This window comes from Amblyomma americanum, chromosome 2 (assembly GCF_052857255.1).
Source record: "Amblyomma americanum isolate KBUSLIRL-KWMA chromosome 2, ASM5285725v1, whole genome shotgun sequence".
In the NCBI taxonomy this organism is placed as follows: Eukaryota; Metazoa; Arthropoda; class Arachnida; order Ixodida; family Ixodidae; genus Amblyomma; species Amblyomma americanum.
The window spans coordinates 27,708,161-27,729,064 of record NC_135498.1 but is presented as its reverse complement, the minus strand read 5'-3'; the positions used below and the strand labels follow the sequence as shown (position 1 = coordinate 27,729,064).

The following is a 20,904-nucleotide window of genomic DNA, read 5'->3' as shown; positions in this document are numbered from 1 at the left end:
ACTAAACAGGATTTGATAAAAAGGGGTGACTCTTTAGTTTTTGTTCTTGCCTTGTGTGATGTAGCTCAAAATAAGGTGATCATTCGGTGTGCCACAAGAAGTGATTTGCCACTGTATAAAATTCAATAGCATAGTCTGCGCTCACTGACCCAGTTTCTGTGTCGTCGTTGATCAATATCCATGTAAACGGTATTGAATCAGCTGGCACTGAATGACTGTCATTTTGTCATGAAAAGTTCCTAGAGCTGTGGGTAAGATTGGATTTGTATAGAAATCTGATCTACCATTTCTTGCCCTTTATGCGAGCCTAAACCCTTTTGTTTTTTTCTCCTGAACAAGCTATTAGCCCTTAGTGCAATTAAAGTACTTAATTAACCCTCTGCTTTGGTTTTTCACTCGTGCCAGACTGCCTGCCATGGATTCCCGCACTGCCCCACAGCTCTGGCCTGGGACCCATTTCTGGAGCTTTTTGCCATTGGGACCAAGACTGGATCACTCAGGGTGTATCCTTGATGTGTGCAGGCATTGCTTACTGCGAGTGCAGCGTGTGTCAGGTGCTCATATGACTAATGAACATTGTGTTATGACAAAGGACTATTAGGGCAGCAATAGAGGGGAATCCTGCTCCATGTGTTGAAGCCGCAGCATCTTTACAGCTTGATATCTGCGCATGCATCCTTGCCCTTCACAAAAATATCAAGAGTAGCTATAGCATAGAATGAGCTCAAGCTGTGCTTCAAGGATTGCACAGACAAGTGTCACTAAAGTGCAGCTTTTTGAATTGGAAATCCCGGCATTAAAGGGGCTCTGGAACACCTTATGAGGAAAGCTGATCAACTCACTCAATCACTATGTTGTGCTGTCATGAACACCTGAGCCAAATAATACACTTCTGAACACAGCAGAGAACGCAAAATCGCGCGCGAAAGATGGCGAGCCCTTTCCGGCGACTTTTTCGTGCTCGCACCTGCTTCCATTGCACACTCCTGCATATGCCAGTCAAGAGATGGCTATTGGTTAGATTCTTACAGATGTCGGGCAGCTACCATGGCCGCGGTCATTCAGCCTTGTCACTGTGGCGGTTCAGGCAGCTCCGTCCCTGGGGAAGGCCTGCACACGTCTCTGGTGGGGCCGGCAGAGGAACACAGACCTTTCGTGTGCAAAGAATGATGAGAGGAGAGGGAAAGGCATGCAGATGCTGAAATTAAAATTTTGACTACAGATAATTCTTCTGCAAAGCGCATAAAAAAATTCTCTCTGGAGGATATTTGTGAAGCGGCATCCTTTAACATCCCACGCATATAGCAACTTTATTGAGTGCCTCTGTCGGAGCGCCTTTAAGTGAGAGGCTTTCCCAATGTACAGCATAGTGTTTGTTGAGTGCTGCTGATGTCAGAGGTCAGCCAGCCTGCTTGTGTGGCTTGTCTGGGACATTTGCGTTTCAGGAGCATAACGGTTTGGGTGTGCACGTGAAAACTAGTGGTGCTTTCATGTGCATTTGACATCATCATCATGCGTTCTATTCTGGGCTCTTGACATCATTCAAATCAAGACAGCAGTTTGACTCTGGCACAACCTAGGTTCTTTGCAGTCATTGCTGTGTCAGTAGTTGTGAGGTCATTGAAGCAGAAAAAAAAAATTGAAAAGGACACTTAAGCTCCACCTGAAGGGTATGATGCGATAGCTTAATGCGTTAATACCCTATACATGCAGAATTTGTCATTCTCTACTTAATTCATAGATCCCTTGGAGTCCTCATACCCTTCCTGGCGCAGTGAGGCAGCAGTTCAATGTGCCACTGCTCTGCGATGGCAGGTGCTGCCACCGGTGGGGCTTATGTGCCCCAGGTTGCTCTTCCCAAGCGACCTCTAGCGACCAATCATTAATTTACCTGCCACAGTCCGCAGTTTGCCCACAATCGAGTGGGTAGGTTGTGATGGCGCCACAAGTTTCAGTGACCTAGGTAGCCCACCTGCCTCCTAGACTGCTTCTCTGGGGATTTTTCGTTACGACGAATGGTGCTGATGACGCCCGATTTTCTGCGACCTGAGGTTGTTAATGCTATCGCGTTAAAGAATTTTAGTGTTCCTTTCAGTGGGCATGCAGCAGCATTATAGCACAATTTTTAGCAGCATTCTTTGGCAGTCTTGCCTACCCTTGACTTTTTCTTTTCTTTTTTTTTTTCTAGCACTGGAAAATTGCGTAATATTTGGTATAAGGGTAAAGCATCCATTCTTTTCTGTACCCCCTCACTGCCCTTGAATTTTCGGTTCCTTTGAGCAGCTCCAGAAGATGCGGTCTCTTGGAGCCTCTGTTTTGTGTCTCCTGTTTCCTATTTGACTGAGCCTTTGCTTTTTAAAATCAAGACCTTTGTTGCGTTAGCAACCCATAGACTTTTATGAAGTGCAAGGTGTGTGCACCCTTGACATCTGTCACCAGCTATGGCGCTCCTGGTGTTGAATATGTGGTTGAGCACGATGCAACCAGCCCTGTGATAGAGCTGCATTTTGTGCCTAAGCAGGTGAGTGCAGTCAGCAAAAAAGCTCTCATTGTTTTTTCTTATTCATTAGTAACATGCGGGGTACAACTATGTGGAGGAAATTACGGCAGGCTAAGCTGCTTGTGTTTTGTGACATTTACCTGCGTTGTTGCTCAGTGCTTTTTTTTTGCAGTGCCATGCAGTAGTATCGAAACATTAATGATAAGGTAAGACTTGATGACTATGTGCAGTGGTGCTATATATATATATATGAGGCGTGTCTGCATGCTGGCACCAAAGCACACCTATCCAGAGATTTGTGCAAGTGATTTATTTTTGTACTTGTTACCACTAATAGTCATTGCTGACTTCTCAAGACTGTTGCAGCCAGATTGTGAGGTACTGACCGGAAAGGTGAATGGTGCGGGACAGGGGAGCGCGGAGTTGAATGTTATAAACTGGATTTTGCATCTCACTAGGCTCACTTGTTGCATTGCAGGGTCGGCTGATAACCCTCCTTGAGAACAACACACTGCACCTGTGGGAGATCAACATGAAGGGCGCGGAGTCTGTACTCGAACACGTGGAGTCCTGCACTGTTGACTCCAAGTGAGTGTTTGCTTGGCGATGAGTTCCTCCACATGTCCGAGCGCAGTAGCATGTTGAATAGCACAGCAGGCAGATGTATGCATCGCTTCAGTATGAATGGGAACGCATTCTCCGCATTCAAGCAGGTTCCTCTATAAATGAGTGGAAAGCTAACTGGTTTTTCTTTTGTGCTTAAGTCTTTTTCTGTGGGGATAATTTCAACTTCAGTGCATAACTAACTGCACCATTCGTTCTTGGTGCATACTGATTGTCCCCTTTCATATTGTAGGCACCTGTACTGTGCATGTCTTGTTTAATTGTGAAGTCCTCTGCTGTGAAGTCCTCTTTGTTCAATTCTCTTGTGTGTACTGAGCTTCTATTTGTTTTTGAAATAAATGCTTGCTTGAGGTGTACAAAGTCTGGAAGCGTCTCCATGCTGAGAGTTGTGGCATGTGCTTTTTGTCAGCATTTCCGAAGAGCTGTTCAGTGGTATGCAAGAAGGCCAGAGCTTGTGAGGTTCCATTGGCATATTACGGATAACTTGGTGTGCTTACAACAAGCCTCTTGGCTACTGTGTCCTTGTCAATAATCTGAGGGGCTGGACTGGTGTATGCAGGATTGCAGATTACTATTGATGTGCCCAAAACACTACTAGGCCTAACAGAGAACCTTGAAGCTATAGAATTATGCAAAATGCATTTATGCACTTTGTAATTCTAGCAGACCTTGGAAATTAAAGAAATCAAGTATTTTCAGCACAATGTTCAGATATTGCATGCTAAACAAAAGAAAGCAGGCACCATGTTCACATATTGTCAGGTTTGGGCACAGCTGGGGTACGTGTTAATCATCGTAACCAACGCCGTTTTTTTTTTTGCGTGTGTGCTGCAGGTTGCGCATCTTCACCTGTTCCGTCCAGTCCTCTGGAGACCACCTGTACCTGGGCACCGAAGGGGGCAACATTCACCTGCTGGACATCAAGTCCTTCCAGATGACCGATACTATCATCTACCAAGATCTCGTCACACAGAAGTGAGCTGCCATTCTCCTTCTCTTGGCGGCTTGCATTGCACGTTGAGCTTTCTCATTGAATGGAGAATTGAATTGCAATCAAGGAAGTGGTGGAGACCTAACGACACTTCATTGTCATTTGGCAGGGGCAGGTGGGAGTCTGAGTAAAGGATTGCTGCATAAGTGAAGAGCACATGGCAGCCTAGTAAGCTCTGGATAATTTATTACTGAAAGGAAACTTCAAATTGGTCAAAACTAAGCAAAGTCTTTGCATTACACGTGACATTAGTGGGACAGAGGTGGCAGCTCAAATCAACCAGATTTTGGAATTGTCGAATTCATATTATCAATATCGCTTCATATTACAGTATGACATCATTGATATGCTTTCAAAAAAGTATTGGAGAAAACATGTCATCCAAACCACCTAATTTGGAAAAAATGTACCTGTCAAGTGTTACATTTCTTACTTTTTTTTTTTTTCAAATTAGGTGGTTTGGATGACACGTTTTCTCCAAAAACATATAACTGTAAAATGTGCCCCGCTGCGGTGGCTCAGTGGTTAGGGCGCTCGGCTACTGATCCGGAGTTCCCGGGTTCGAACCCGACCGTGGCGGCTGCGTTTTGATGGAGGCAAAACACAAAGGCGCCCATGTGCTGTGGGGTGTCGGTGCACGTTAAAGATCTAAAGATCCGTAGGTGGTCAAAATTATTCCGGAGCCCTCCACTACGGCACCTCTTTCTTCCTTTCCTCTTTCACTCCCTCCTTTATCCCTTCCCTCACGGCGCGGTTGAGGTGTCTGCCGATGTGTGAGACAGATACTGCACCATTTCCTTTACCCAAAAACCAATAATAATGATGATAACTGTCAAATGTGGTAAAAAGACATTTATTGACAATTCCACATTATAAAAATGTCAGCATTACTTTGCACAAGATCTGAAGAGATCCTTTCCTAGTGCTCGCAGAATTCAGTCCGCGTGCGTGATTGTCTTAAGGTGGAAAAAACTTCATAACGCATCCCGTCCGTCGATCACAGTGATGAAGTAACCGAAACATATTCCTCGTCATTTTTGGATGCTTTGCCCCTTTCCACTTTAATGCTGTGGAGAAGCCACCATAACAGCTTACTGTCGCAGCGTTTCTGTTTCTTAAAGGAAATATGAAGTGAATTTATTGACACTAAGTAAAGCAAACGAGAGATAGGCATTCCGTCACTCGTTACCCCAGTGCAAGAATTTTTGAGCTAGCTTCAATAACACTTGAGATAACGGTGATTAAAAGTGACGCTCCCCTTCCCCTTTAACTTGTACATGCCAGGCACCAGAACAGCTCTGGGACTGCACCCCACTGGCTTTGCCCATGAATACATCATGCACTGACGTTCGGTTTGCGACTTCCGGTTGTCGCACCCCGTTATTCCATGCGTGGGTCTTCGCATTCCTGGCTTTCTCGTGCGCATGCCGGCTTCTTTTCCTTCTCATCTGTCAGCAGTAATGGACCCAGCTGGCTCATGCTTGCTTGTGGGGTTTGTGCAGCAACATTAGCAGGTGACTTTCACGGCTACCAGAAGTGTGCCTGTGATGTCGTGACTGTTGTGGCTCCAGTGAATGGCAGTGTGTGGTGGCCTGCTGACATCACTAATGTCATGACGTCTATCTTTTGGATGAATAGTTCCAAATTCATTAATTACGAGCGCACCAGTTTGCCCGCAAATTTAAAAGAAGCGTGGTTTTAGAAATTTGTAATAAATTGCCGGCTCCGTTCTGAGGACTCATACTTAGCGTGAATGCTCTGTAGCATTCTGAACATTGTAAACATTTACAAGTGACTTTGAGTTCATTGCATAGTCTCTTTAAGCTGCGTTCCCCAGGCCCGTATATAAGCAGATCATTGCAGTACATATATGCTTCACATAGACGCTCCCTGGGTCAGTGGACACCTTAGTCGTGCTTTGAGGTATGGCAATCATGTTCACCTGAAAAAAAAAAACTGTTCTCGCTCAATATTTCCTGCTTAGCAGTGCTAAACTGCCAGCCATATATATATATATATATATATTGTAAAAGCTCGTTAATTCGACACTGACGGGACCGCGAAAAATTGTCGAATTAACCGAATGTTGAAATATCGAATGAACCACAAAAAACATGAAATTTGCCCCAGCATGACATACCTTTATTTGGCAAAGAAGTTTGTTATTGTCGTCTGCTTTTTCGGGCGAATTTGAGCGGCTACAATAGCTCTAACAGCTGCCAGATGCTCCGCGGTACGCGAACCACCCGGAATTTGTTCACAGAAGTCTTCCAGCACGGACAAGGCTTCTGCGGCTTCTTCCAGAAAAGGCGTGTTAGGGTTCAATAACCGCGATCGTAGCAGCAAGAAACACGGGGCAACGACGACACACGCCAAAACGAGACTTGCTGAAGATAGGGTTAACACGACGACTGAGCACGTCTGCAAGAGGCAACGAAGCACAAAGACAGACACCGGGCGCTTCGGCCACTGCTAACCTTGCTTCCCTCGCCCTCTCTCGCACTGCTGATGACGATGACCGTATGGATGGCCTACGCTACATTCTTTTTTTCCAACTTTACAGTAGCGCCGCTCTTGGCGGGCCGTGGAACTAGGTCGAATTAACCGATGGGTGGTAAAATTTGTCCGAATTGACGAGAGTTTTGCCCCATAGACTCCTATATATAATTGTAGGGACCATGCGTGCAGGTCGAATTATCCGATTGTCCGAATTAACGGGGGTCGAATTAACGAGCTTTCACTGTATATATATATACATATATAGCGAAAAAATGCACCACTATTTCTGTTAAGAAGGAACTGGACAGCAGTGTGCAGTTGTTATTGTAGTGGTCTCTTTTTGGTAAATTTGTATTTTTTTGCTTTTCTTTGCCATGAGAAAAGTAAGCAATAGCAGTCTTTGTTTGGGCCCTTACCAACATTGCTGCTTACAGTGTTCCTGAAGACTACAAGATCAACCCTGGCGGTGTTGAGGCCATCGCGGAGCACCCCTTGGACCCAAACAAGATGGTCATTGGTTACTCAAGGGGCCTGATGGTGCTGTGGGATAACCAATCACTCAACGCTGACCAGACATACATCTGCAACAAGGTGTGTAGATTATTGTGGCAGAAGTTAATGGTTCCATGACAGACACTGATGACCACTACATATTTCGGCACACTAATGGTGTCACTATGGCTTACCTTGCTACTTGCGTTTTCTTGTTGACTTGTGTTACAGCATTTCAAACCCTCCCGTTTTGTTCTTGCATTAATGCTCATCTCGGTTTACCTGTCAAAATTTGTCAGAATTCTTTTGTTCAATGGCTCGTGTGGCATATCGGACCATTGTGGGGTTTGAGTAACGTGCAAAATCAGCACAGATCATAGAGCTCTTCTTGAACAGTGCACATGCATTCAAGGGAAACTTGGTGGTTGCCTAGAGATTAAATGGAGAATGAATTGGTGATATCTTTGCGGCAGTCTTTCAGACGGCAGCTTAGATATTTACGCAGCCTTTTCAGTTGACAAATGGTTTTTGCCATCACAGTTGGAAGTGACTGTGTCTTTCTGTGTTTTTTTTTGTGCCAGGATCTCCACTCAGTGTCGTGGCATGGAAGTGGCACTAAGTTCATGAGTGCCCACAACGACTGCAGCTACTTTGTCTGGGGTGTCAACACCTCCAAGGCAATCGAATCTGTGGAGCAGTGCTACGGTGAGTTCTCTGTACTGCTATCGTGTTTGATGTACAGTCACCGACCGATTTTTCGGACTCGAAGGGACCCGGACAAGGGTCAGAATAATCGAACAGTCCGAAAAATCCGTGAAGTACAAAAAAAAAAACACTTTATTGAGATGAAATCGGCTTAAAAATGTCACTGATTTTACCTCGCAAAAAATTTCTCTTGCTGGCGACGATTTGCGCCTATATTTGCGCCAAAGTTGTGCTTTCACTGTACACGCTAGAGAGCAAGGTCACTGCATTTAGTCGGAATACTTCCCACGCTTCTTTGACGGACCCGGCGGGGCCATGTTGTCCACAACCTGAGTGTGCACCACACCATTTGTCAAACACACGCAAGGATAAGGCACTTTTCGTTCAAAGTGGCGGAACCGCTGAACGCAATCACAAAACGGCGAATGGGTGTAACTTTGTGAAGACTGAGGGCCACTCGGTCGACGCGGTCAGAGGAACCCAAGTGACGAAACGACGAATGGCAAACGTACGAGACCCGCCGAGGTGGCTCAGTGGTTAGGGCGCACGGCTACTGATCCAGAGTACCCGGGTTGGATCCCGACCGAGGTGGCTGCATTTCGATGGAGACGAAACGCTAAAGCGCCCGTGTGCTGTGCGATGTTAAAGATCCCCAGGTGGTCGAAACTATTCCGGAGCCCTCCATTACAGCACCTTTCTTCCTTCCTTCTCTCAGTCCCTCCTTTATTCCTTCTGGCCGAGATGCGAGATAGCTCTTGCACAATTTCCTTCCCCCAACAACCAATTTTCAACGTATGGGACAAGCAATAACTGCCCGCGACAACGTTGGCGACAAAAACAAGTGACGGCGATGACAATCTGGCTGCAACCTTGAAGTGTCGGAGATGCAGGTACCTCTACTGGAAACAATGAGGCACCGAAAGTATGTCAAGCCAATCCAACTGCAGCGTAAATCCACCTCAATCCAATATGGCACCTTTTGTGCCCGCGAAAAGCCGATAAGATGGCTGATTTTGGCCCGCAGGCGACTGAAATTAGTCCGAAAAATGTAACTTCCAGACTTTTGATGTCCGAAATATCCGCCGCGAATATGTATGTACTTCTATGGGGTGACTGACGGTGCCTCATCGAGGTCCGAAATATCCTACAAGTCCGAATTATTGGAGTCCGAATTACCCGTCGGCTACTGTAAATGGTTGGGCATTGGCCAGTTAAGTCTTTTGCTTGGTAACCGTGAAGGCTAAACTGCCTGTTCTGCTGGTAGTGCTGTGAGTCGCCTGGGGCGCTTTGTGCTCTGACCTGAACAGTTGCTAGAGCTAGGCAATGCCATGCCCTGTCATGCAAACGGTGCTGTAGGGTGATTGGATGGGTGATTGGACAGTGAGTGGGACTTCACCTGAGGCAAGAATGCCAACTAAAAATGAAATAACGCACTGTTTCAGAACCTACTGTGTTCTTTCATCAGGTGTGACTGCGAGTGAGCTGCAGCTTGCCTTTTTTTATGCCCCCGTTTAGTCAGCGGGGGGGGGGGTCCGAGGAAGCACTTGCTTCCCGCATGTTTACTCTCTCGGTCTTCCCGCTGCTGTTGTCTCAGGAAATGGACTCTTTCTTTGCCTTGCGTCGCGAGCACACTCCACTGTCCCCGCTCCTGACGTGCGAGAGCTGTGAGCTTCAGAATCGTGTGCTCATCGTCTCCTCTCGGTTGCTTGCGCAATTCAGACACTGACAGCAGACATGCAGGCGGAGCGTGGATGGCGGAGAGCGCCTGCAAAGTGAGGCGAAGAGGCAGTTTCCTAGGGCAACGGCAGACATGTTTGCAAGCTGCTTTATACTCATTTCGAACAGTGAGCATTGTGGAGCATGTTTTTGTAATGAGCGTTGCTATAAAAAAGAAAAGAGCATCCTTTGTGTAATAACATCAGCTTAGGTACATGACTACGACCTGGCTTGCCCAATGGCTCACTGGCAACATATTTTTGGACTTTTTCAGGTCCTTACCCTTGCAAGGCTATCAACAAGATCCTGTGGAAGCGGACCACTGGAAAGTGAGTACTGTACCTTGTCCCACAACTCCTCCCTAGTGGAGAGAAAGTTATGAGCGCGAGATGACGGCTTCCACAAGCACTGTTATTTACTCTCACAATGTACACAGTTTAAAAAAAATGGAATTTAGATGGGTGCATTATTATACTGGGTAAAATCGACAGAACCACTGTACCTCTTGACAGCCAAAATAGGGTACACGGTTATTGAGTAAATGCGATTGCCTCACACTTATGGTTTCCACTGCTCTCTGAACAGGTTCTGACACATAGTATGGTTTTATCAGTGTAGCAACAGTTACAAAAAGCTTATAGGTAGACGTTTTTGCAATCTATTAAATAGCATTTGGCTAATCTAACAGATGTGACAAGGTGGTTAGAGCTGCCTCTTTGTAATTAATTTAATTTCAGTGATTGCCTAGGTATGTAATGTAGATTGCTTTTATTTTGTTTGTCTGCTCCGTTCCATACGTGCTAAAGTCCTTGAAAGTATTTGGCAATCGGTTCTGAAGCTACATGGTTCTTATGTGTATTCACTGTAAAGGTCGAAAACTGGTTTATGTGTGTGTGTGTGTTACGAAGAAGACCAGCCTACCTGCCCGGCTTTACCTGCTATAGCTCCTAAATAGTGCTTGAGGAAAGGAAGACGCAGGTGCATGAGAAATGTGCCATTGGATATTTATTTTCCTGGTTATGTGCTTGCTTGTGCTTTACTCGCTCCTTCTGTTTCCTTTTTTTTTCTTAATGAAGGGATGACTTCATCATATTCTCGGGTGGCATGCCTCGAGCCAATTATGGTGAACGGCACACTGTCTCAGTGAAGCATGGAGGGACGTCTAAGGTGCTGGATCTCACATCCAAAGTGGTCGACTTCTTCACCGTGGACAAGGAGGCTGATGACCCTGGTATGTTAAGGACGATGCCTGCACTTTAACTTATTTCGTGCGCCTTGGATTTTCATTATCTTTGATTCACCGCATTCAGTGCTCAATTCACCTCACTCAGTTATTGTTAGCTTCTCTCTTCTGTGAGGCTTTGTCCATGCGATGTCTGGCCTTCGGATGCGTCTCGTCAGTGTGAGGTCATGATTTCCTCGGCTATCCACGTAGCATAGAGCTGCTTCACGTGTGCCTTGAACGCCTTGTCGAAGCAGATGTCCTGTGGTTAAACCATAAAAGTTGTACCGCAAGGTTATGGCACTGGCTGTATGCTTTTCCATGAGGCATGCTTTCACTGGATAACTAAACCCCTCCTCAAATTCCCCTACTTTTTGATCGCATTTTGAAAATTTTTGGTGCGGGTTTTATGCAAAAATACAGCAATGTTACTGGTTCATGTATGTCAGTGTTTTTGCAGCAGAAGGAGCGCACCGAAGGTATTCGCAAAGAGTGGGCTTTTGTGCGTTGATAATAAAGCACCACCATGTTTAGATTGAGCTAAGCGTGCAGCCATGTGCCTTTGGTTTGTTTTTCACAAAGAGTGCAGCTGACAAATTGCTATATTGCTCAATGCACATAAGTGTTTCAGTGAAGAAGTGCATCTTGTCTTTAGCGTGCATGAGTTAAGGCAAACCCCTGTGTAATTCGAACAGGCTCATGGGATTGCACTGATTACTTGAGAAATGCTACTGTATTTCCAGTGTGGTTCGATGCAGAGAAGACGCAAACACCTTGCGTGCTCTGTTTGAGAGTTTTTGTCATCAGTACTCAATAGGTGATGCAGAAGTGGGTCGCTAAGTGTGCAGGCAGATGCTAACCTTGGAATGCAGCTTGACTTAGATGTGGACTGATTGTTTTCAAGGAGTCGTGCTGGCAACGTTACAGGGTGCAAAACCATTTTCTTTTTTTAACTGTGGCAAACAGTTCAAAGCTGGGACAGTAATAAGTGAGCATGCACTTGTCCTCAACTATGCAGCCTCTTGGCATTTCATCTTTTGACAGATTTTGCCATAGGTGGCCTCTTCAGGGCCTGGCTATAGATACAAGTGGTATACGGGAGGTATCCTGCACATTCCTGGTGTGATCAGACACGGGGGCTTTGCAGAGTGCGCCGAGCCTGTGGCCCTGGTGATCTTGGCCGAGGAGGAACTAGTGGTGGTGGATCTGTCCTCGGACGAGTGGCCCAGCTTTGCCCTGCCCTGCCTGTCAAGCCTGCACTCGTCAGCCATAACCTGCACCAACCACTTCGCCAACGTGCCGCAGGATGTCTGGGACAAGCTGCTTGATGTGGGCCGCAAACAGGCAGTCAGCTGCTCAAACAAGGTACGCCAAGGTGGCATGGAGTATTTGTTCATGTGAGCAGCTTATGTGGACTTGATAAGCCTGACTGCATTCGGGGACCCAGTTTAATAGTATTCGACATAAAGCATTGCCATTCTTATGCAGCCACATTTGTGAAGTCTTTTGTTTTTTTGTAGCTGGCTAGGGAGAAAAAAATTGTTTGGCTGAAAGATGTACTGTAGTCTGTGCCCTGTTGCACCTCTGGATGCCAAGTGACTTTGTAGGCATCTGCAATCCAGTGGCATATACAAAGCATGTCATGCCTGGGGCTGTCATAATGCAAGCATGTAGGTAGTGGCCATTTGTCCTGCTCCCCAAGGGCTAGCGCAGTCACGTGCTGATCAACAGCCATTGCTAGTATGTGTTTGGGATGCTTGCTGCAGCAGGAAGTGTGTAGTTGCTTAGCTTGGAATGCTTGAATGCAACCCTCCAAAAGTTTTTAGAAGCTGTATTCTATGAATCTGGGTCAAGCTTTTCAGCGAAACTTTTGAAACCCTTGTGACATTCTGTGTGCTGGACCATGGAGTGGCAGAAGTGCAGGGGCTTTGCTGGGAACGAACCAAAGATATCGGACATAATAGGGAACGGATAGAAGATGCCCAAAAAAGAAGTTTCATCTTGATTGCCATTTCTTACAACGGCCCATTAAATGGGGGACTTTCTCGTATGTAAATTACATAGCCTTCAGTGCCGGTGTTGTTATAAGTCGGCGCGAAGACATTTTAACTATTTGGCTATGCTTTGCAACTTATTGCCGAGCTGTTGACTTTAACAGACAGTAGAGTACCGGAAAATCTGGCATGCTGTGGTGCATAGGGTCACGAAGAGTCTAATGCGACTTGACAGCTGAACAACAACGATATCAGTGAGACAGATCAGTTAACAGTTAAGGCGGCATTTCTTGTGGAAGCAGTGGTGCCGCGCCGCCCTATGGTTTGCCACATCTTGAGGACTGTCTCTGGTTTGTTGCCGCAGCCTTGGCCGCTGGTAGGTGGCCGAGTGACAGGAGAGGCACCGACTCAACACGACCTGCTGGTGACTGGCCACGAGGATGGGTCAGTGCGCTTCTGGGACGCGTCTGGGTCATGCCTGAGGCAGCTGCTGACTCTTCGGACGGCGCGCCTCTTTGGTGCGGGGGACGGCCCCTCTGGATTCCACTCGGCACAAGAGGAGGAGGAGGAAGAGGAGTGGCTGCACTTTCACAAAGTGAGTAGTGGCTCATTGTGCCATCTGTGCCAGTGTGTCATGGACATGCCCACCAGTCTCCGAGTCCTACCCTCAAGGAGCTTTGTGCTTGTTGGTCGGAAGCACTTGCTGTGGCTGTGCTAGTTGGCAGGTTCAGTGGCTGTTGGCAATTGGGGGATGGCCTACGAATGTGCTTTTGTATTTCATTTGTTGCTGTAGGGTGACATTTTTTTGAAGCTGTTACGGAAGATGAAAGAGGAGTCTGTCTGTAGAGCTTTGTAATGTATTCTTGAACCTCAATGATATGATCATGGATTATGTGAATTTCTGTATGAAACGAATTCTCGAGTGTGGTAGCCGTGACCACACCCTAATCTTGCACGGCTTGCACTGGCCAGTTATGCAGTACGTACTGTGAGCGCCCAAGCACTGGTGCATGGCTCGCATATCGCCTATGTCAAGATCGTTAGTCATGCAGTGCGCACCGCAAGCACTGAACGTTGGCGTGCGCCAGGAAATAAATCCATTCAGCTGAGAGCAGGTTTGCTTAGATGCATCTTTCATGCTACAGTAGAAGGATTTTGCTTATTTTTTTGATGATGCGAATATTTTTCACAACTCCGTGAGATTTGTATCATTTAGATCGTACTGTGCTTTGAAAAGGCCTGGAACTTGTGGAAGCAGCCAACATTTGAGTGCACATACGGCAGACTGTTGTTGCATTGGTTTGACGCTTGTATTGCTGTGCATGGAAAGAGTCAACTTTCATTCCGGGAAACACTTGCAAAGAAAACACTTGCAAATCGATGTGCTGCAGTAGCTATGAATGTGAAGTAGTTGCTGTAATGTTGCAAATTCTGTCCGAATTTTTTTGTCTTTCAGTGCTGTGCAAACAGTCCAGCTTGATGTCACATGTTGTTGGAAGCAGCGTGTGTCAGTTTTGTTTTGTTTTCCCCTTCTCTGGTACATGATCGTAGGTGGGTATTTTGTGTGTGCCACGTGCAGGTAGGCACATTTGACCCGTACAGTGACGACCCCCGCCTGGCCGTGAAGAAGGTGCTCTTCTGCCTGCAAACGGGGCGCCTCGTGGTGGCCGGCACCGCAGGTCAAGTGGTCTGCTTCGCCTTCGACCCCGAAGAGTCCGAGAACACTCCTGAGGTGGGCTTCTCTCGTCAAGACTGATTAAGGCAGGATGCTTTCGAGCACAGACCAAAATTAACTTGTGGCGCACCGTGGCAGCTTGATTTCACTTGAGCACTGCTTACCAGAACCAGTGCCTGAACATTGCTGATGGGTGACACAGGAAAGCACTGCGACTTGGTGTTGTCACCGGCGTGAATGGCATTATAACAGCGGAGCCTGATTTTTTTTTTTTACTATTGTCCTCGCCTGCTTTTCTGCACTTGGGCAGGTTTGATCACCATTGCAAATTTCAATGCGAGTTGCAACTACTACGTAAATGGGTCACTAGCCGTTACTGCTATGTCTAGCCTAGGGCCCGACTTCAGACAAAAGCAGCATGCAACAGTTGACTAATTTTAGTACTTGCACCTGAAAATGAGATAAAAAAAAGAATATGTAACGGAAATCCATGTGAGGAATTATCAAGTGTCTTGACCCAGAAAAGGAAGTCATTGCTGTAAAGAAGCAGGTTCACAACATGCTGCGTATACCTAATCCAGGTGCTTCACTTACCGTGTTCAGTTGTGCCATGAGTAAAACTCGAGGGGCTCTTGCAGAAAGCGCGACTGCTTGCTTTATTGAAGCCATGAGCTTTGTCAAATTTTCAGTGCCAGCTTTTGCCTCCTGGTGCTGCTGAGTCTGAAGCTGCTTGTTTGACGTACTCTTTTTTTTCTGCCTTGTCCCATTGCAGGCTGTGCAGTTGAATTTTGTGGGCGACCGTGACAGTTTCGTGTGGAAGGGCCACGACCCTTTGCAAGTGAAGAGCTGTTCCTTCAAGTCTGAAGCTGGCTTCCACCCTGACCTGGTGCTGCAGCTCTCGCCGCCTGCAGGAGTCACTGCCCTGGCATTGCACTCTAAGTGGGGCCTGTAAGTGGAAGGCAGCATGTCACTTTTTTAAATGCAGAGCATTTGCAGGGCCAACCCTTGGCTCTTTGCTGGTATTAGGTGTAGCCTTTATAGAATGCAATGTTGTCTGGGTGGCTGCAAAAGGTGGGTAAGGACAGGAGATAGAATACAGTGTTGTCCAAATGTGCCGGAAAGAAGAAAAAAAAAAGGAGGTGTCAATAGAATGCATTGGCACTTCTGTGGGAGCTTCTGTTCGTTCTTAGATGCAAATATCTTCTTATACTGTCGAAGCCTGCTTATCAAACTCAAAGGGGATCGTGAAATAGTTCAATATATCATAATTTGGTATGTAGAAAATGGCAATAAACAACCTCATCAGTAACGTAGTAGCAAGAGTATGTTGCACCCATGCTAGTGACGTTGAGCATGAGTTCGTTACTTTTGCGTGAGATTTTCAGAGATGTTTGGGCTGTTCGGTATAAAGAAAAATTCGATATATGCAGGTTTGATATATCTGGGCTCTTCTGTATGTCCTCTTCAGGTGTTGCATCCACATTTGTGGGTACAACCCGAAAACAATATCCTCTAACGTGGTCGCAGTAAAATGGGGCGAGATCTGAAAAATCGTGCAGAAACACATTACGCCAGGCCTGTGAACGCAGAAAATTGTTTTTAAAATGGACACCTCCATGTTTTATGGTACCTCTGATATGGCCCAAGTGAGTGGGTTTTCGTGTGTTTGTTTTACGGGTGCAAGTGTTTTAAAGCCTGTAAAATGTCCTGATTTGTTTGCATAACGACTTCACATGACTGGAATTAGTGGACACTCGTTAAACGGGACCTCAAGGAACCGGGAAAATATGTTCCGTTTATCAGGAGTTCCGTTTAGCGAGAGAAGGTTCAGGATTTCGCAGTCCGTTCCGCGCTGCTTGGTCCCGACGAGGCAGGTGTGCGTGCAGTTGGCAGTCTCCGCGGAAGCGGATCTCAAATGCAAAATCTAGGTAATAAAGAGAACGGTACACTATCGGCACAAACTTTATTGCACAAAAGCAGTAAACAGTGAATTGTTTTTTTTTTTTTCAAAGCACTACTGAAGTTTAAAAAAAATGTCCATAGTCCACTTATTCCGTGGAAATCAGTGGGAACTGCAATTTATAAAAAAGGACTTCATGTTTGCTTGTTGTAGCTCTCGCAACCGTTTTCCTTGGATGGCGCCACTCATACTAGAAAGGCTGCTCACTTCTGCAGAATCTTGGGGAGCCGTCTTGCTCGCCAGTCCCCGCATGATGTCGTGTCTGCAGTGGCAGCCTCCCCTGAAACGGCACGACACACTATGCCATTTCGATCTTTAAGTCTCGTCAACCACCCTTCGCTGCACGAGAAACCTTCGATGCCGAGCTGCAGAACAAATTCTTCTGCTTGCGCGTGAATGAGCAGCCCGCTGATCGGAATGTTTTCACTGCGGGCTCTCCGCAGCCAAACCACCAGGAACTTCTCCAGATGTTCGTGGTTGGTCACCCGCAGTTGTCTTCTTTGAGGGCCAAGCGTGACGTCCCGAAAGCCTGCCGCAGCTTATCCTTGTCCTGAAGTATGCTTGTGAGGCTGCTCTTGGGGACAGCGTTGTTCATCGCAAAGCGCTGTTTTTGTGAAGCGACCACCCTCGAAGTCGTTATCTCCACCTTCCTTTCTAACGTAAGGGAATTGTGAGGTCGCTTCTGCGCTGCCATCGGATGCTGACTTCGCGACGAAATGTCGCAGACGAAGTTCATCAGCGCATGTAAAGCTTAAGCCTAGCTGAACACAACTGCAAGCACACCGTGACAGAAAGCAAGCGATGCGGTTGCAGTTTTCGGTTCCGATTATACGGTGGTCGGAAAATTTTTGTTACGGTTAATGAGAATTTTTTTACATTGCCTTAATACAAAACCAACTAACTGCGAGGCGTTTGTTCCGTTTAAGCGTTGGTTCCGTTTAACCGACTTCCGTTTATCGAGATTCTACTGTAATGAAAAGTTCGAGGCCTTGAAAGCAGTTTTGACTCACTGCATGGATGTATGAAGGCTCGGCAGAAATTGCGTAATCAATCATTGGAAGCGGTGGAAATTTTTTTTCTGGGTATTCTTGCTATGCTTATCACAAAAATTTAAAAATTTTACCCCCCCCCCCCCCCCCCCTCTCCCTGTTGTAGATAAGAATTGATGCCCTGACGGGATATGCTGAGTTTAAAGTGTGGACATAAGTAAGCAGAGCTTGGCATTTTTTTTCTAATAGTAGTCACGCCTGCCCTAGTGGTAATCGAGTAATATTGTGTTCCCGGGAAATACCACACCAGCTGTCACTAACAGTGGGCAGACGTCATATATTCAAATTTTGATAAGGCAGCATGTAAATATGTTTAGAAGGCCATAGTGCACTCCGTTCACTTCTGCCCGCACCAGTATATTAATTCCCATCCAACAGTTGCTCTTTCCCACAGTCCCTATAAATAGTGAGCAATTGCAACTCCTTGAGACATGCCAGTTAGGCAGGTGTTTTCTCTCCCCCATCACCAGCGCATGAGAGAGCATCTACAGATTAGACTTTTATGAAATCATGTATGTGTTGAACGTAGCATTGTCTATTCTTTTTATAAATGGCCTCATCGAGGCATTGTGCTGCCTCTGTTTTTTGGAGAGCTGCTTGACTTGAAGGTGTGCTGAGTGGGCATTTTGACTGGTTTTCTCTCCACAGCATTGCAGCTGGAACTGCCCATGGATTTGGCGTCCTGGACTTTGTACAGAAGAAAGTTGTCGTGTCAAAGTGCACGCTGAACCCTCACGGTAAGCCCCACTCTGCTATGAGGAAGTGTGCTTGTTGATCCGGCACTGAAACGGCGCATCTGTGAAATTGAGCGCCTCAAAAAACAAAGGACTGCCCTTTAACCTCTTCTTATCATAGCTGCTGTTTATTAGTCTCCAAGGTTCTCTCTCTCTCTCTTTTTGGTGTTGTTGTGATGTGCTTGAAACCGCATGCTGCTGCCTCTTTGTTAGCCCCCGCCACCCCCCGTATTTTTCCCAGAACGGATTTCCTTTACCTCTGGGGTGAGGATGCTGGCCATTAGTGCCACATTATTATTATTATTTTTAACAACTTTGCATATGATTCAAAGGAAGGCCAATGGAAACACTGGAAAGAGCAGATAACGCTCATTTAAAAGTTTTGCACCACTGAATGACACTCACATTTTTCAGTCTGCTTCTTAGCTGTGCTCATGATGCCCATGCAGGCTGTTGGGAGTGGAGTGTGTGTGACCCCAAGCCGTATTTTTCCGTTGTAAGAACTTTTAAGAACTTTTTGTAAGAACTTGTAAGACACTTCGGCATGCATACGCAGACCTGGCTGCTTCGGGTGACATGATGTCGCGCCGCAAGTCCTTCAAGAAATCCCTGCGCGAGTCCTTCCGACGTCTGCGCAAGGGCCGTTCCCAGCGGGGCAGGAAGGACAAGTCGATGACTAAATCACCTGATAGTCGGAGACCCAGGTAAGTCGTGCATCTTGGCTTCACACGTCAGGGATGGAAAAACAAATGTTCTCACATTTGCCTCCTGAGGGAAGCGCTTTAGGTAAAGCCACTGCCTATCGCGAAAGGTGTAACACAATTCTATTAGGTGTACTGTATGCGAAGTCATTTCCTCAACACCTTCAGCAGCAAAGCAGTCCGACAAGCTGGTCAGGTGAGAACAGCAGCAGCAATATGTCGTAGCTGTTGGCCAAAGCAGTGTTGTGACCACTCATGCTCCTTATTGCATTACTATGCATTGTGTGGCCTATACGGAGTCAAAATACTAAGGTCGCTCGTGGTACATTTCAAAGGCTAGAACACAGGAACACTGGTACTTAGACATTGCAGCGACCTGAAGCTCTTCAGCAGTTTAGGGCACTGTATTTTATCGCAATTGGTGATGCTACAAAAATTTAATTTTGCTCAGTCAAGGCACCAGACTGAAGCGTGTGCCAGGGGGGATTACTGCAGCTGATTGTCAAGCAGCCGAGTTTTATTGCATTGATGTCCATGCCACAAGTTTGCTGTACCTCAGGTTTGGACACAGTCCTGAAAATGAAGATGAATAAAATTTAAACATGTTATCTGCTGCGTGTGCTATCACTGGACTATGCAAAACATCTGTGCCATCGTGCTGTGGAGTTTGTTTTATTTTTACCTTTGAAATTGTGTTACTCATTGCTTGTGTGTGAGCTTCCTTTCCTCTACTTTTTTTTTGCATTTTGTATAAGGCCAGGGACTCCCTCAAGCCAATATTTGAGCTTTTTATCTGTGGCTTGTTCTTAATTTTGGGGGGAATAAAGCTTCAATTTAATTCAGTCTTCGCTACAATTATTTTGTCTTCCAATGTTTTTTTGTCGGCACTTCGTTAACTGGTGCCCTGTGCTGTCCTTGGCATTTTTAGGTGGTAAGCGCTCGTTTGTTTTTTTGCTGGGTTTTCCCGCTGCAGGAGAGGGGAGGAGGAGGGCCCCTCGTCCGCTGTGGCGAGCCCCGCTTCCCGTCACAACGAGTCGGCCATCGACCCGGGCTCGCCCCTCTCGGAAGCCAAGCCCGTGGAGCGCCAAGTGGAGGCGCGTTCCTCCGACGATGCCCTCTCGTCCATGGTCCGTTGCCTCTGCTTCTCCAGCAGCTTCATCCTCCACAGTGAGTGCATGGCGAGGAGCTTGTTGTGTCTCCCTTCAGATTTTTGTTTTTATTGCGACAGCAATTAAGAGCACGTTTCCCTGTTCTGTATCGCTGTTGGCGTAGTACTGAGCAGGATGGGGAGGGAGAATGATGAGGGGTGCTGCACAGAGCGGGGCTTCACGGATCCGAGGTGCCCTCGTTGCGCAGTGGTGCAAACTAGCGCTTGGACTGTGCTCCGCATCACAGATTTGTGGCGCCCGGTGTATAACGGTGCGAACTAGGGCTTGCTGCAAACTGCTGTCACAAAATGTTGCGTTACACAAGCGTGGTAACTGTTGGAAAAGTTGTAATTATTTTCCCTCTCTCATCTTGTCCTTGAGTCTTGCATGAAGAAAGCAAAGAGCAGGAGGGAGCAGCAGGTGGGGGTTGTGCCTTGAAGTGTATTGAAGTGACTTTTATCAGTCCAAATGTGGTGCAGTAGAACCTCGTTATGAGAGACACTCAAGGGACCAGAGAAAGATGTCTGTTGTAACCAAGGCCTTTTGCAACCAAAAACTAAAAACACTGAGGAGTCGGACTAGGTCAGTGTATTGCATATCAGGATATTAGCGCGTTTAAACATGTTCACACACATTAACAGGAAATTGTTTATGTGACTTTGCATGACTGCACTTCAACATGACATTTAGACATTTGAGTTTGTGTCTGATGCGAAACTATAGCAGATAAATCGTCGAACAGAACTGTCCCGTGTATACATGGCAACAGCTCCAGAGTCCGACGGGTCAGATTACCGCGTACAAAGCAACCGGCACTGCGGAAGCTGGGACTGAAATCCAACCCAATGTAAATTCAACTCAACAGCCAGCGCAGCAGCACGACTGCTATTATAG

General features: G+C 46.5%; 1 protein-coding gene across 3 annotated transcripts in view; it reads left to right on the top strand.

The window, feature by feature from the left end:
- l(2)gl (LLGL domain-containing protein l(2)gl) overlaps positions 1 to 20,904 on the top strand; it is a 43,069-nt gene that overhangs the window by 6,891 nt on the left and 15,274 nt on the right. For all 3 annotated transcript variants that reach the window (XM_077653603.1, XM_077653604.1, XM_077653605.1), the window contains exons 3-17: positions 406 to 503; positions 2,440 to 2,521; positions 2,979 to 3,088; positions 3,959 to 4,099; positions 7,049 to 7,205; positions 7,688 to 7,811; positions 9,802 to 9,856; positions 10,604 to 10,758; positions 11,897 to 12,114; positions 13,108 to 13,338; positions 14,323 to 14,475; positions 15,191 to 15,366; positions 18,076 to 18,164; positions 18,718 to 18,865; positions 19,836 to 20,029. In XM_077653603.1, the coding sequence (XP_077509729.1) occupies positions 406 to 503; positions 2,440 to 2,521; positions 2,979 to 3,088; positions 3,959 to 4,099; positions 7,049 to 7,205; positions 7,688 to 7,811; positions 9,802 to 9,856; positions 10,604 to 10,758; positions 11,897 to 12,114; positions 13,108 to 13,338; positions 14,323 to 14,475; positions 15,191 to 15,366; positions 18,076 to 18,164; positions 18,718 to 18,865; positions 19,836 to 20,029 (2,131 nt within the window). The remainder of the gene's footprint in view (positions 1 to 405; positions 504 to 2,439; positions 2,522 to 2,978; positions 3,089 to 3,958; positions 4,100 to 7,048; positions 7,206 to 7,687; positions 7,812 to 9,801; positions 9,857 to 10,603; positions 10,759 to 11,896; positions 12,115 to 13,107; positions 13,339 to 14,322; positions 14,476 to 15,190; positions 15,367 to 18,075; positions 18,165 to 18,717; positions 18,866 to 19,835; positions 20,030 to 20,904) is intronic.